Source organism: Microcaecilia unicolor, chromosome 5, assembly GCF_901765095.1.
Source record: "Microcaecilia unicolor chromosome 5, aMicUni1.1, whole genome shotgun sequence".
In the NCBI taxonomy this organism is placed as follows: domain Eukaryota; kingdom Metazoa; phylum Chordata; class Amphibia; order Gymnophiona; family Siphonopidae; genus Microcaecilia; species Microcaecilia unicolor.
Genome location: NC_044035.1, coordinates 237853763 through 237866254, shown reverse-complemented (window position 1 = coordinate 237866254; position 12492 = coordinate 237853763). Strand labels below are relative to the sequence as shown.

Here is a 12492-nt window from a genome sequence, read left to right as displayed (position 1 = left end):
AGGCTGAAACTTTGTGATTGGGGCAGCTGTGCATCAAGCACAGAAGAATTCTGTTTAGGCACCACCACCACATGCCCCCAGGACTTTCTCCATCTAAGCCTGGAGTGAAATAAGGGACAGGTTGGAAAGGTAAGTGTTTGCTTCCCCCACTTCCTGGGCTATCAGGGCCCCTTCCTGTAGCTACACATATAAGAGTTCCCTCAGCAATGTAAGCACAAACTGTAGTCTGCATTCAAGGGTAATCAGTGATATGTGCACATGCACATTCATTAATAGAATCTAGGTACTAGAAAGGAAAAACATTCCCACATTCCTACAATACTGCACACAAACGGTACTCTCTGTCCTCATGTCCACCTCAATGACATCACCTGTACCAATGTAATGCCCCCCCCCCCCAATCAGTGCTGTGAGTCTCTCCTATTTGATTTCCAAATGAATTTGTGTGCTGAAGGCAAGAAGGGCCATCCCCTGACTCCTGGTTCACAAACTTATATCTTGCAGAAGATTTGGCATTCGGAGGGACCTTGAGTCCCTCCGGCGAAGGTTACGCAGAATCAAGCAGGAGAGCCCTGACATGATCAGAGCAGTGAGACGGCGCCTCAGGGCTCGACCTAAGTATTATAAACAGGGCACCTGTACCCATTTGTAAATGTATTTATTTAATAATGCAAATGTTGTGTACAATATCAGTTTCCATGAGGCTAATAGGTAACTAGTAAGTCATAACACCTCTGACCCAGATCAAGGCCTGAGGTTGCAGCTACCCTCCCATAAGTGTGGCTGTAACTTCCAACTAATCTCCTCTGAGATGAATGAGATGACATGCCTCACTTCTGTATCCCCCTTCCTGGGGTGGATATAGTTTCATGGTATTCTTGCCTGATATCCTGCTCTTAGTGGATGCCATAGCATGATTTGAAAGTAATGTAAAGAAATAGTGCTTCCACCCCCCTCCCCCCCCCCCCCCCCCCCCAAACAAAATGGCCATCCTACCATAGTCACAACTCAAAATGCTAACATGCTGCTGAGGAATGAGTGTTCCCTGCCAACACATCTTATAGTGTATTCCTTTTTCAGACCAGCTTCCAGGGCTCCCTGTCATGTCATCTCATGCATCTCACACCTCATGTGTCTAGCCCAGGGCTCACCACTGACCCCACCTTTGCCCATTCCTGCCTTATGCCAGCCAGCCAGCTCCTGCACTATGCAAGCCATGTTGAATGTGCTGATCTCAAGGACAATTCTTTTACATACACAGGGCGCCAGCAGCAGCAGCAGCAGCAGGAGGAGGAGGAGAAGGAAGCTGAGGCACCACCAGTGGTGGAAGAGGAGGAGGAGGTGGAGGAGGCAGAGGCAGCAACAAGCCAAGCGCCAGACCCCTGGCATGACATGCCTCCCCTTGAGGGGGATGAGGGCCCAACACCGCCCGTCCTCTCCACCCCCAGCCTCAGCCCCGTGCCTCCTGCAGCAACTGGTGAATAGCCAAAACCAGTTGCTGCAGGAAGTGTCAGCAATCAGGCTGGAGATTGCGGCAATGCGGCAGGCTAACGAGCAGCACTTCAGGGAGCAGAGGTTGCTCCTGGTGCTGCTTGTTAGTCTGCTGCACAACACCTTGCATAGACAAAGACATGGCCTCCATTAAAAGACTTTGGGGGGGGGGAAACAGAAAATCTGTAAATAGTTATATTTTTTTCATTTACCTAAATACACAATTTTATATTTTTCATATAACAGGGTGTGTGTCTCTACTTTGTGCACTACATATTATCAAATGCTGGGGTTGATTTGAGAGGAGGCAGCAATCTGGGTTACATGACAGGTGAACTGTGACAGAGAAACTTTGGTACATATGTGTGATAAGTGTGACCATACAGAAGGCCACCTGTTCCTTCCAAACTGCATGGCTGTATGGTAAAGGGGAGGAGGCTGGGTGGGCATTTCTGTTGAGGAACACAAATGCCCATCCAGCATCTCCTCCCTTTACCATAGAGCCCCACAGCGCAGAGTTGTGTAAATAATAGGTATGTTGTCTAGCACTAGTGATCTGCCAAGTAGAAACTTGTAGATAACCATAGGTAGTAGCACATAGACAATGTTTGCTCTCTGATCACCAGACACCCTTACCCACAACCAAACCACATTGGTGAGGACGAGGAAGGAGCTACAAACAGCTGGGTCATCTTTTCACATTGAATGTATCAGCAATGGTATATAGTGCTGAGGAGAAAAGGGAAAACGGTAAAAGCATTAGATGGATGTTTACTTCATCACAATTGCAATATAATACATCAGGTACAGAAGGGCACAGGCTAGGGGAATTATATAGGCACCGGGCTGTAGCCACCTGCAGGTAATTTAGAACAGCAACTGTAACCAGAACCCCTCTCCCTCACCATGACTTAAGGGCTCAAGGCCATGGTTGGCACGCACCTGTGGCCATCTTGAAAATAGTTTGCAGGATAGAATTTTGAAATGTTGTTCCATAACTATGGAGGATTGTAAGACTGTGTTGAATAATGTGGAAAAGACATTCAGTGCATATATGCTTCCCCCTCCCCACCCCCAACAACCTTCAGAATGGGTGGGCACTTCATAAAAGGGGGCTGGGGTTCACAACATAAAGAAGGATGGAACCTACCGGGGACCAGTACAGCAGCTCCAACGGCTGGACCACAGTATTGAGGGCCTACGGCGTGACCTGAAAGCACACAGTACAGCCCTGATGCAACAACAAGTGGCGTCTCCTTCCACCACTGCACAGCAACCACCGGCAAACCTGGTGAAAATACAGGTAAGATTTAAATGCAGAGAACATACAGAGAATGGGGAGCCCTTGACCATGAGGGATGTACACATCCATTCTCAGGGCCTCTCCCCCCTTCCCCACCCCACAGACAGCCACAACTGAGTGCACCAATAGAGAACAAGACATCTGTACAATGAACTGGATAGAAACAATCATGGCTCTCTGAGTGCAGTGTATTACTTGACCAGCTGTCCTGCAAGATGCAAGAACTGTTTGTTTAGCACCTACATAGCAGAAAGGGAAGAGGTGGCTGAGAGGTATGAGCTTACCTTGAACTTGTGGTAAAAGATTCTTTGCATCGCATTGGTACAATGGCCCCAAAGCAACCACCCACCGGCAAGGGTAATTTCAGCGACCCTGAAATTGAACTGCTGGTTCAGGAAATACAGAGGAGGCACATGCATATCTTTGCTCCCATGGGCCAGAGGCTGGCTGCTACAACGAAGCAGAGAGAAAGGGAGGCAATAAGGGACCGGCTCAACCGGTCTTCCACTGTGGCAGGGATGTGGAAGACTGCAAACGGAAATGGCGGTGATGTCAGGAGGAAGGGTGGCGCCAAACTCCCAGCAGATGAGACAACCCCCCTCCAAAAAAAAAAAACTAACAAACAGGTGTACAAAAGCATACAGTGGCAAAAACAAGGTTTACTATAACTGAAGCTAAAACGCTTAGAAATACCACCCCATTAAAAAATAAAACCTCTAAAGTGCAAGCACAGAGAAAGCCGTTTTAAAGAGGCGCCAATAAAGGGAATGCAAACTTCCAAATGGGAAGAGCAGCTGCAGATGTTTATCATTATCACCCTTAATCGAAATGAGGACACCCAAAACACAGAGCAGCTGGGGACACCCATAGTTCCCTACCTATAATCGAAATTAGGACGCCCAAATCGCGAAGCAGCTGGGGACGTTTAGAGATTTTGTCGATAATCAAAATTAGGACGCCCATCTCATTCTCACATGGGCATCCCTGAGAGAGTATTTAAGCGTCTTTCTCTGTATTTTCGATTCTTTGCATCACATTGGTACAATGGCACCAAAGCAACCACCCACTCGCAAGGCTAATTTCACCGACGCAGAAGTTGAACTGCTGGTTCAAGAAATCCAGAGGAGGCACGTGCATCTCTTTGCTCCCATGGGCCAGAGGCTAGCTGCTACAACGAAGCAAAGAGAATTGTAGGCAGTAAGGGCTCAGCGCGGTCTTCAACTGTGGCAGGGATGTGGAAGACTGCAAACGAAAGTGGCGCCGGCTGAGGCATGATGTCAGCAAGAAGGCTGGTGCCAACCCCCCAGCAGATGACACCACTAACTTCACCCCCATCGAGCGCATCATTCATGGGCTCTTGCCCCAGGAGGGGATCCATGGCATTGGGTTCCTTGACACATCAGCACAGCCTGAGGGCTCAGGTAGGTTGACCATTAGGAAGCTGGGGTATCTGTTGTGCTGTACTACACTCTGTTTTACACAAGTGGGGGACAGTGTGGTGCTCCTCAGTAGGGAAAGGGGGAAGAACACCACATGCAATGCAAATCACTATTCATTACAGACCATGACACAGGGAGTAGGAGGGGGGAGGGGGAGAGTGGAGGGGGAGGGTTTCCAGCAATGTGTGTGTAGGTTACCACTGTTTCACAGCTTTGGGGACCTTCCTCATCACCAAACTCTGCATATCTCCTTCCCACACCTCTGTGCTGTAGCCACTATGTCCTCTGCACTCCTTCCACAGTTCTGTCTACCCACCTGCCTGTGTGGCTCTCTTGCACATCAGTCTCTGTAGTACACTGCGCTCCTTGTCTCCAGCTCTGTACCATGTACAATGACATCTGTGCCTTGCCTGAAAATCCCATTCCTCACCATCTCTTTGCTGGGTCTTTGCCTGTGAGGCTATGTATATGAATGCTGAAAAACCAAAGTGGGTTATTTTGACCAACACACTTCCTCCCCTTTTGCTATGCAGGTGATGACAGCCAGTCGGAGGAAGAAGCTGGCTCTAGTGGCCACCAGCCCCAGCACACAGAGCAGCAAACCAGTAGGCCTGCACAAGAAACCACACAGGACCATGTGGTGGAACCACAGGACCCAGCAGCAGCAGCAGCGCCGACTCTCCCTTCACCACTTGCAGCAGAGGCTCTCCCTCCACCACCCGCAGCGTTTGCTGAAGGTGACACTGAAGAAGAAGCTGAAGATGCAGAAGGGAGGGCACCTCCTCAGCAGAGGCCATCCAGCCAGAGGAGGCAGCTACTGCGCCTTGCCACAAAATTGCTGGGCCAGAATGTGCAGATGGAAGACTACCAGCGCCAGAAATTGCAGCTGCAACGGGAAGCGCTCCAGGTGCAACGGGAATCGGTACAGGCCCAACGTGAAGTGGTACAGCAGCTCCAATGGCTGGAACACAGCATCAAGGGCCTACGCTGTAACCTGAAAGCAGCTAATACAGCCCTGATGCACCAACAACAACTGGCGTCGACTTCCACCACTGCACAGCAACCACCTGCTAAGAGGAGGAGCTTGAGATCCTCAGCATCCCCAACCACTGGTCCAGCAGCCACCACACCAGCTCCCCTTCTGGGTCCTGTGCCCAGGTTGCAGGGCAAGCCACAGAGCAGAAGATGGCCGGATTTCCACAGGGCAGCCAAGGCAGCAGGCTGCCTTGTAGACACAGAGGAGGAGAGTGGGAGCTCATCAGAGGACTCTCAACAGAGTTCCCCTGAAGCACCAGCTGCAAAGGAACACGGTGGGAGGGGTAGGAGGGGCGGGGCCAGGGGACGGGGCGTGGAAAGTGATGGGACATGCTGGGGGGTGGGGGGTGAGGGTTGGAGGGAGGGGAATATGCACAGAGCGGGTGATGGTGGTGGGAGGGGGGGTGTTGGTGTGTAAATACAGAGTGATAGAAATAAATGCCAAGTTACTCTCACACAAAACTTGTCTCGATCAGTCTTTGCCTGGCGCTGACCCCCAGCTGGTGTGTACTCTGCTCTGCTCTGTGGGCGGGAGGTGGAGGGGGCTCCTCATCCTGTTCACCTGGCGCCTGCTGCTGTGGTGGCTGTGGCTCTTCTGGGAGGGCCTGTCCTCTGCGCATTGCCAAATTATGTAGCATGCAGTAGGCCAGGAATATCTATGCCACCTTTTGGGGGCTGTACAGGAGCGCCCCTCCAGAACGGTCCAGACATCGGAACCTGTTCTTAAGTTGTCCGAAGGTGCGCTTGATGATGCCATGGGTGGTCCAATGTCTACTGTTTTAGTTCTCCTCTGACCCTATTTGTGAGTGCACTATGGGGGTCATGAGCCAACTCTGCTGTGGGTAGCCTCTGTCACCTTTGGGGAGAAGCAGGTTGAGAAAGATGAGTGTGTATTGTTTGGAGCGGGTAACTTGTGGAGGTTGGGGGGGGGGGATATTGGTTTGTGGAGTGAGTGGGAGGGAGACAGTGCTGAGGGCTGCCTGTTAGAGGAGGTATAGTTTGGGCAGATCCATGCTGCACTTACCTAGGAGCCAGCCGCCGGTGATCTCCCCTCGCTCAAACCTGCGGAAGATTCCTGAGTGCTGCAATATATAGGTGTCATGGGTGGAACCTGGGTATCGGGCACATACGTCTATAATCTCCCCCTGGGCGTCACACACAATTTGAATATTGAGTGAGTGAAATGCTTTCCTGTTCCTATAAGTGGCCTCTCATGCCCGGGGGGGGTGGGGGGTGTCTGAGTGCGACATGTGTACAGTCAATGGCGCCTATGACCAAGGGGAAGCGAGCAACGGCATAGAAGTCAGTCATGTTGTTCTGCAGGGCCTGGGGGGGGGGGGAGGTGATGTACTCAGAGGTGTGGGTAAGGAAGGCATCAAGGAACTGGGTGAGGCAGTCAGAAATGGAAGCCTGGGTGAGACCCGTGTTCACAGCTAGGGCAGACTGGAAACTCCCAGTGGCCAGAAAATATAGAGAAGCAGTGATCTTTAGGTGCACAGGGATGGGGTTGTTCCTATGGGTCTTGGGCTGCAGGAGGGGTTGGAGCTGGTCACAAATGTGCTGAATGGCAGCCCTATCAAAGCGATACCTAGTGAGACACTGCAGGTCAGTGAGGTCTAGGAAACTGCTACGGGGCCTGAAATCTCTGGGGCGTGAGTACCTCCTGCGGTGCCTCCCCTCTTCCTCCAACATGTAAGCCACCTGTACATTTAGTGCCTCCATTTTCCCACACTACAGGTGCAATGCAGTGCCACCAGTGCTCACCTCTCCCTACCAACTTAGTGAAACACAGCAGCAACAAACAGAAGCTGACACTCACTCTCCCACCACCGACAAACACCCACTACAAACTCTCCTGCCACACCCTCTAGCCACTCACTCTCCAAGCAGCAAACGACAGTCTTCACAAACACGCTGCAGCAGTACACAAGACAAAGAGACAAACAGAGACTACAAACAGGAAAGGGAATGAAATATGAACTTGGGGATAGTAAATGGAGAGGGAGAGGGGATGGGGGAGATAGAGGAAGGAGTAGTGGTGTCTGGGTTTGGGGGCTAGAAGGGGTAGGGAAAGCTGAAAAGGTAAAACACAAATTAGGCAGGTGAGGGTGAAAACGTTCCGACTACGGCACACAGACAAAGGCAACAAGTACTCAACAAACTCTCAGCTTTCTCTTCCAACAAAGCTCTCGCCACTCTCCAACTGCACAAAATTGCTAATGGGTATAAAGACGACTTCCCCCTTAGACTGGTCGCTTTTATTTCAGGTCTAACTAAGAACGCCCATGTTCCAACCCATGTGAAACCATTTCAGAAGCTGTTATACGCTGGGGGCGCCCATCTCGTAATGCCACCCATAACACGCCCCCTGTGGGGATGACCATAGATGGGCATCCTCACACTAAGGACGCCCTTATGGCCCGGTTTTGATTATTGGATTTGGGCGACCTTCTTTCACGGGGACGCCCATGTGCCTTTTGTGTCGCTTTTTGGGCACACTTTTCTTTCGAAAATGCCCCTGATAGTGTCCCATACTCAACTATCTGGGAATACCACCGCATCAGGTCAGCTGACCAGCAGACTTCTGGCGTTCCAGCCTCTTATTTCCTTTCGACACCCGCTGCCACCTCGGGTGTGCCGACATAGAGACAGGTCTAGTTTTGCCTGACATCACTGAGGATTTATCTATGTCTCCATCTGGCAATATTTCACGTGCCTCGGCCACAGACTTAATTTGATCCATGCGGCCATCTTTGTAGAATGCTAGAGCAAATGGGTGTCTTCACCGGTATCTGATGCCCAATTCATGCAAAATCTCACAGTAACCGGCTTCAGGTCTGCTCTCCTTTTTAGAGTTAACTGAAGCTAAGTCTTGGAACACTGCTATCTGATAGGAATCCCACTTGAAGTTGTCAATCTTTTGACTCACTTGTAGCATTCGCTCTCTGAGCTTGAAGTCTTGAAAGCAAGCAATTATATCTTTAGGCTGGTTATTTCTCGCCATGCCCAAGGCTCTATGGGACCGCTCCAAGAGAACCTCCTTTGGATCAATAGCCGAACCTGCCTCTTTTAGCAAGGCACTCACCATTTTCTGCACCACATCTTCAAAATCTATGTAAGCTGGAGATTCAGGCAAACCTCTAAAGCGGAGATTGCGTCTCCGGCTTCTGTTTTGCAAGTCCTCCAACTTATCTGTGAGTTGCTGAAATCCTGTGTGCATCTCCCCCATCTGTCGATCTAGGGCATTTATCCCTCTCTCCTGCTCTTCTACTCGGCCTTCCAGCTCTTCCAGATGGCTACCCAGGTCACGGATTTCTCCTTGCAGGTCCGCCCCCAAAGCCGCTAAATCTGTGCAGACCGCTTTAAGATCTGTCCATATCTCCATAAGCCAGTCTCTAAGCTCTGGAAACTTTATAGACTCCGAATCCTCATGGTCTTGTTCTGATAAAAACATATCTTGGGATGTGAATCCTTCGGCGCAGTGCGCTGGGTCCAGAGCCGCCAGTTCCATACCAGCCACGTGCTTCACCGCCGAGCTGCGAGGTTCACGGGTGTGCTCATCCTCCTTCTGCTTCCACTGAACTTTCTGAGTCCTGGGTACCCGAGTCACGCTATGAGTTATACAACAGGATGGGGCAACATCAGAAAACTTAGTGCGGGGAAGCAGAAGCCCTCGCTTCAAGCGACCATTTTGCCCGGTGACGTCACTTCCTCCGATCGTCAGCTGCTTTTTAGAGGAGACAGTGAGCTTCACATGCAGTTGCTCTCCTTGTATTGAAACTCACAAACAACTTGAATCTTTGACTTCCAACGCAGGAACTCATGCCGAAACACGGCCATGTCGAGTCTTGTTCTTCAATTGCGAGTCTCATTGTAGAGCCTGTTGGACACATGGACTGTTCCTTATGTGTTGAATTAAATGAAGCAACAATTCTAAATTTATAGGACACCTTGTTTTTTGTTGATTGGACCTCACTATACTTCGACATGCATCTATTTTTGAAGACCATCTTCTCTTTCATTTCAGAAAACAGCATTTCTTCAATTCTGACCAAATTTGAATGAGACTAACATTGATCTAGCTTGGTAATACATAAATGACTGCTCTGAGTGAAATAAAATGGCACCTACCTTTCCCTTCAGGCCTTCATGATCACAGACTATGTGAAAAGAGTGATGTTTGTCTCCCTGCCCAACCCTCCCACCCTAATTTTAGTGCCCCAGGCGGTCGCCCTTCTTGCCCACTCCTTCAGACAGCAGGGCAGTTCCAGATCTCAGCAGAACTGAAAATGTTCCAAAAAGTGAAAAATTCAACTGGCAGATCAATGAAATACTGAACATTTCTTTGTGAATAATAATATGATCACAAGTTTGTTCTTGGCATGTTTCTAAAAGGCAATGCAAGGCCATATCCAGAAGAATTTTACAAGTGGCTGCCTCCCCCCCCTCACACACACACATTGCTTCAGTGGTGGGACTGTTCAGGGAGGAAGGAAGTTAGTGAAGACTGCAGCACTGCAGGCAGGATTTTAAGGTGGGGCAGGGCAGGGACTGATAAGGGGTACGAACGCTACTGACAAACTTGGTTTAAATACACCACTGAGGCAATGTTTGCTTTACCTTTTCAGTAGAGTCCAATGATTCACTAAGCAGTACAATGAAAAGGATACAGGTTTCCTCATAGACTTGAATGGTGGCCATGTCCCCCTCTAGTCGAATAATCTCTCCTACCAGCTCACAGTGCCCCACTCGCACCAGTTCATACATAGCTGCACCTGCCATACTGGAAGCAGTGACCACTGTAGAGGAAAAGGATGAAGGAACCCCATCAAGAACTAGAGTACAACAGTAATAAATACCACTTAAGACTGTTGATGCTCACTAATCAGCAGAAAGAAGGAAGATGACAGATGATTTATCAACCTTATTAATATTTTAAATTGTATATTTATTGAATTTTAAAGAATAAGCCAAGCAATACACTTGTACAGAAAATATTTTATTCAAGACCAATTGATCTACATCAAAATATAGTTTTTTATATTACACAGTAATAATGAATTTTAATCTTACCTGTTTATTTCCTTTCCTTTGGTCCTGCCAGGCCAATCTGACCAAGTAGTGTCCCTGCTAGCAGATCAAGACAGAGAGAAAAAGCCTCACAGCTGAATTCATTCACTAATGCTGTCTTCATTATGCCTAAGTTAAAAGCTAAGAACCCATATTGTGGAGTGGAGGAGTGGCCTAATGGTTAGAGCACCAGTCTTGCAATCCATTGTCTTAGGTACAAACTTAGATTGTGAGCCCTCCTGGGACAGAAAAATATCCAGTGTACCTGAATGTAACTCACCTTGAGCTACTACTAAAAAAGGTGTGAGCAAAATCTAAATAAATAAATATTAGAAGCCCATCAGAATAGGCATAACACACTCTCTCATCTTTTCTGAACTTGCCAGTCTGAATTCTTAACTGTGAAAAATTGCAGGAACACCTTAGGATACTGGAAGACTGGGCATCCAAATGGCAGATGAAATCTAATGTGGACAAATATAAAGTGATGAACATTGAGAAGGATAATCGGAAGGTGAAGACTCTCCCAGCTTGTACACCCAAGCTTAAGTCTCTATCCTGCCATTATCTTCTAGAAAAAGATTCAAACTCTGCTTACAAGGAATCCTGCACTGTCATGAAGGAGCTCACTGGCCCTCTGGTACCTTAAAACTCTTGTTAGTGCAGGACTGAGGCAGTTGCCTACTTGATTCCTTCAAAATCAAGCCCTTAGAGACTGCCAGTCATTTTCAGGACCCATCTATAGTCAAAGTAACCCACCCAAATTTGGAAGGAACTGAGAAACAGGAAGCCTAAGCCTAAATTGAGAATGATGGCTCCTGCTCTGGTCTGCCTCATATGACTTTCCTACAGTCAAAAGTGATGAGTCTGAATTCAAACGGAAGAGGGATGCTGCCTTCTGAAAACAAATTTATGGAAATAGTATCCTACAAAGTCCAAGGGAAAGCTTGGTCAGAGACCTCAGGACTAAAATTTCAGGTTTCAAAAAGACCACCTGAAGCAGGAATCTTGCTTGATTTCCTCTTCTGAGGAAAATATTCCCTCAGAGTAGTAATATTCCCTCTGGCCAAGTCCCTTGGAAAAAGCAAGATTAGACTCTGTTCCTTATGAGAAGTATGGGTTATGCAGTCATCCAGTCTTTTCTGCACAGAAAAGCACAAAAGGAAAGATAATGGGGGGGCGAGGGGGGAGAAAGGGTAGTTAGGGACTGGGTTCTTAATAAAGGATGTACTAAGCCCTGTGAGTGTGAGTCATTTCCTTAGAGGTGGCTGGATTGGGGTTAGGAGAATCCGGCACTATTGGAAGGGAGGGAAGGGAGGGGGAGGGCGGTCGAGGGAAAAAGAGGGGGGGAGAGGGAGGGAGAGTATGAAAAAGGGGAAATCTTTGGTGGTTGGTACATGGAACGTGAATGGATTAAATAATCATGGGAAGCAGAGTAGAGTGTTTAAGGAACTGGAGAGATTGAAATGGGAAATTACATTTTTACAGAAGACTCATCTCCGACCAATGGATACCCATATGCTTTGTCGCAGGCAGTTTCAAGAAGTGGTGGCACACCAGGGTGGGGAGGTGAAGAGGGTGGGGAGACTTGCTATCTTAATTAGGCAAAATTGTGGGTTTGTCATAAACAAGGTGTTTAAGGATAAGGAAGGGAGGTGTGTGGCCCTTAGAGGTTGGTTAGAAGGTAAGGAACTTACGCTGATTAATATTTATGCTCCAAATGTGAATCAGGGGAAATTTTTTCGGAAGCTTAAGGAGGAATTGTTGGGTTTTGTGGGAGGTCATATAGTGGTGGGGGGGGGGGCGATTTTAATGTGGGCCAGGATGCTAGACTGGATCACTCTAAAGGGGGAGGTTTTCACAGTGGGCCAGGGAAGAAAGCCTTGGGGCAATTTATGAAAGGGTTGGAGGTGGTGGATTGTTGGAGACTGTTACATGGTTTACAACAAGACTACACCTTTTATACGCATGCAGTGAAGTCATATTCCAGGTTGGATGGGGTATGGGTTCACCGTAATGCCTGGCACTGGGTGGAAGAGGCGGAAATAGAAACAATTAGTGTTTCGGATCATGCGCCAAGCTGGGTTAAATTACAGGGCATGGGATTGGAGGGTCGCAGAGGGATTTGGAGATTGAATGAAACTTTATTGGGTA

The 12492-nt window shown here is 48.5% G+C and overlaps 1 protein-coding gene across 2 annotated transcripts in view; it reads right to left on the bottom strand.

The window, feature by feature from the left end:
* The window catches only part of ATP6V1A (ATPase H+ transporting V1 subunit A), a 233077-nt gene that overhangs the window by 125928 nt on the left and 94657 nt on the right, over positions 1-12492 (bottom strand). For both annotated transcript variants that reach the window (XM_030203914.1, XM_030203915.1), the window contains exon 4: positions 9939-10067. In XM_030203914.1, coding sequence (XP_030059774.1) covers positions 9939-10067 — 129 coding nt within the window. The remainder of the gene's footprint in view (positions 1-9938; positions 10068-12492) is intronic.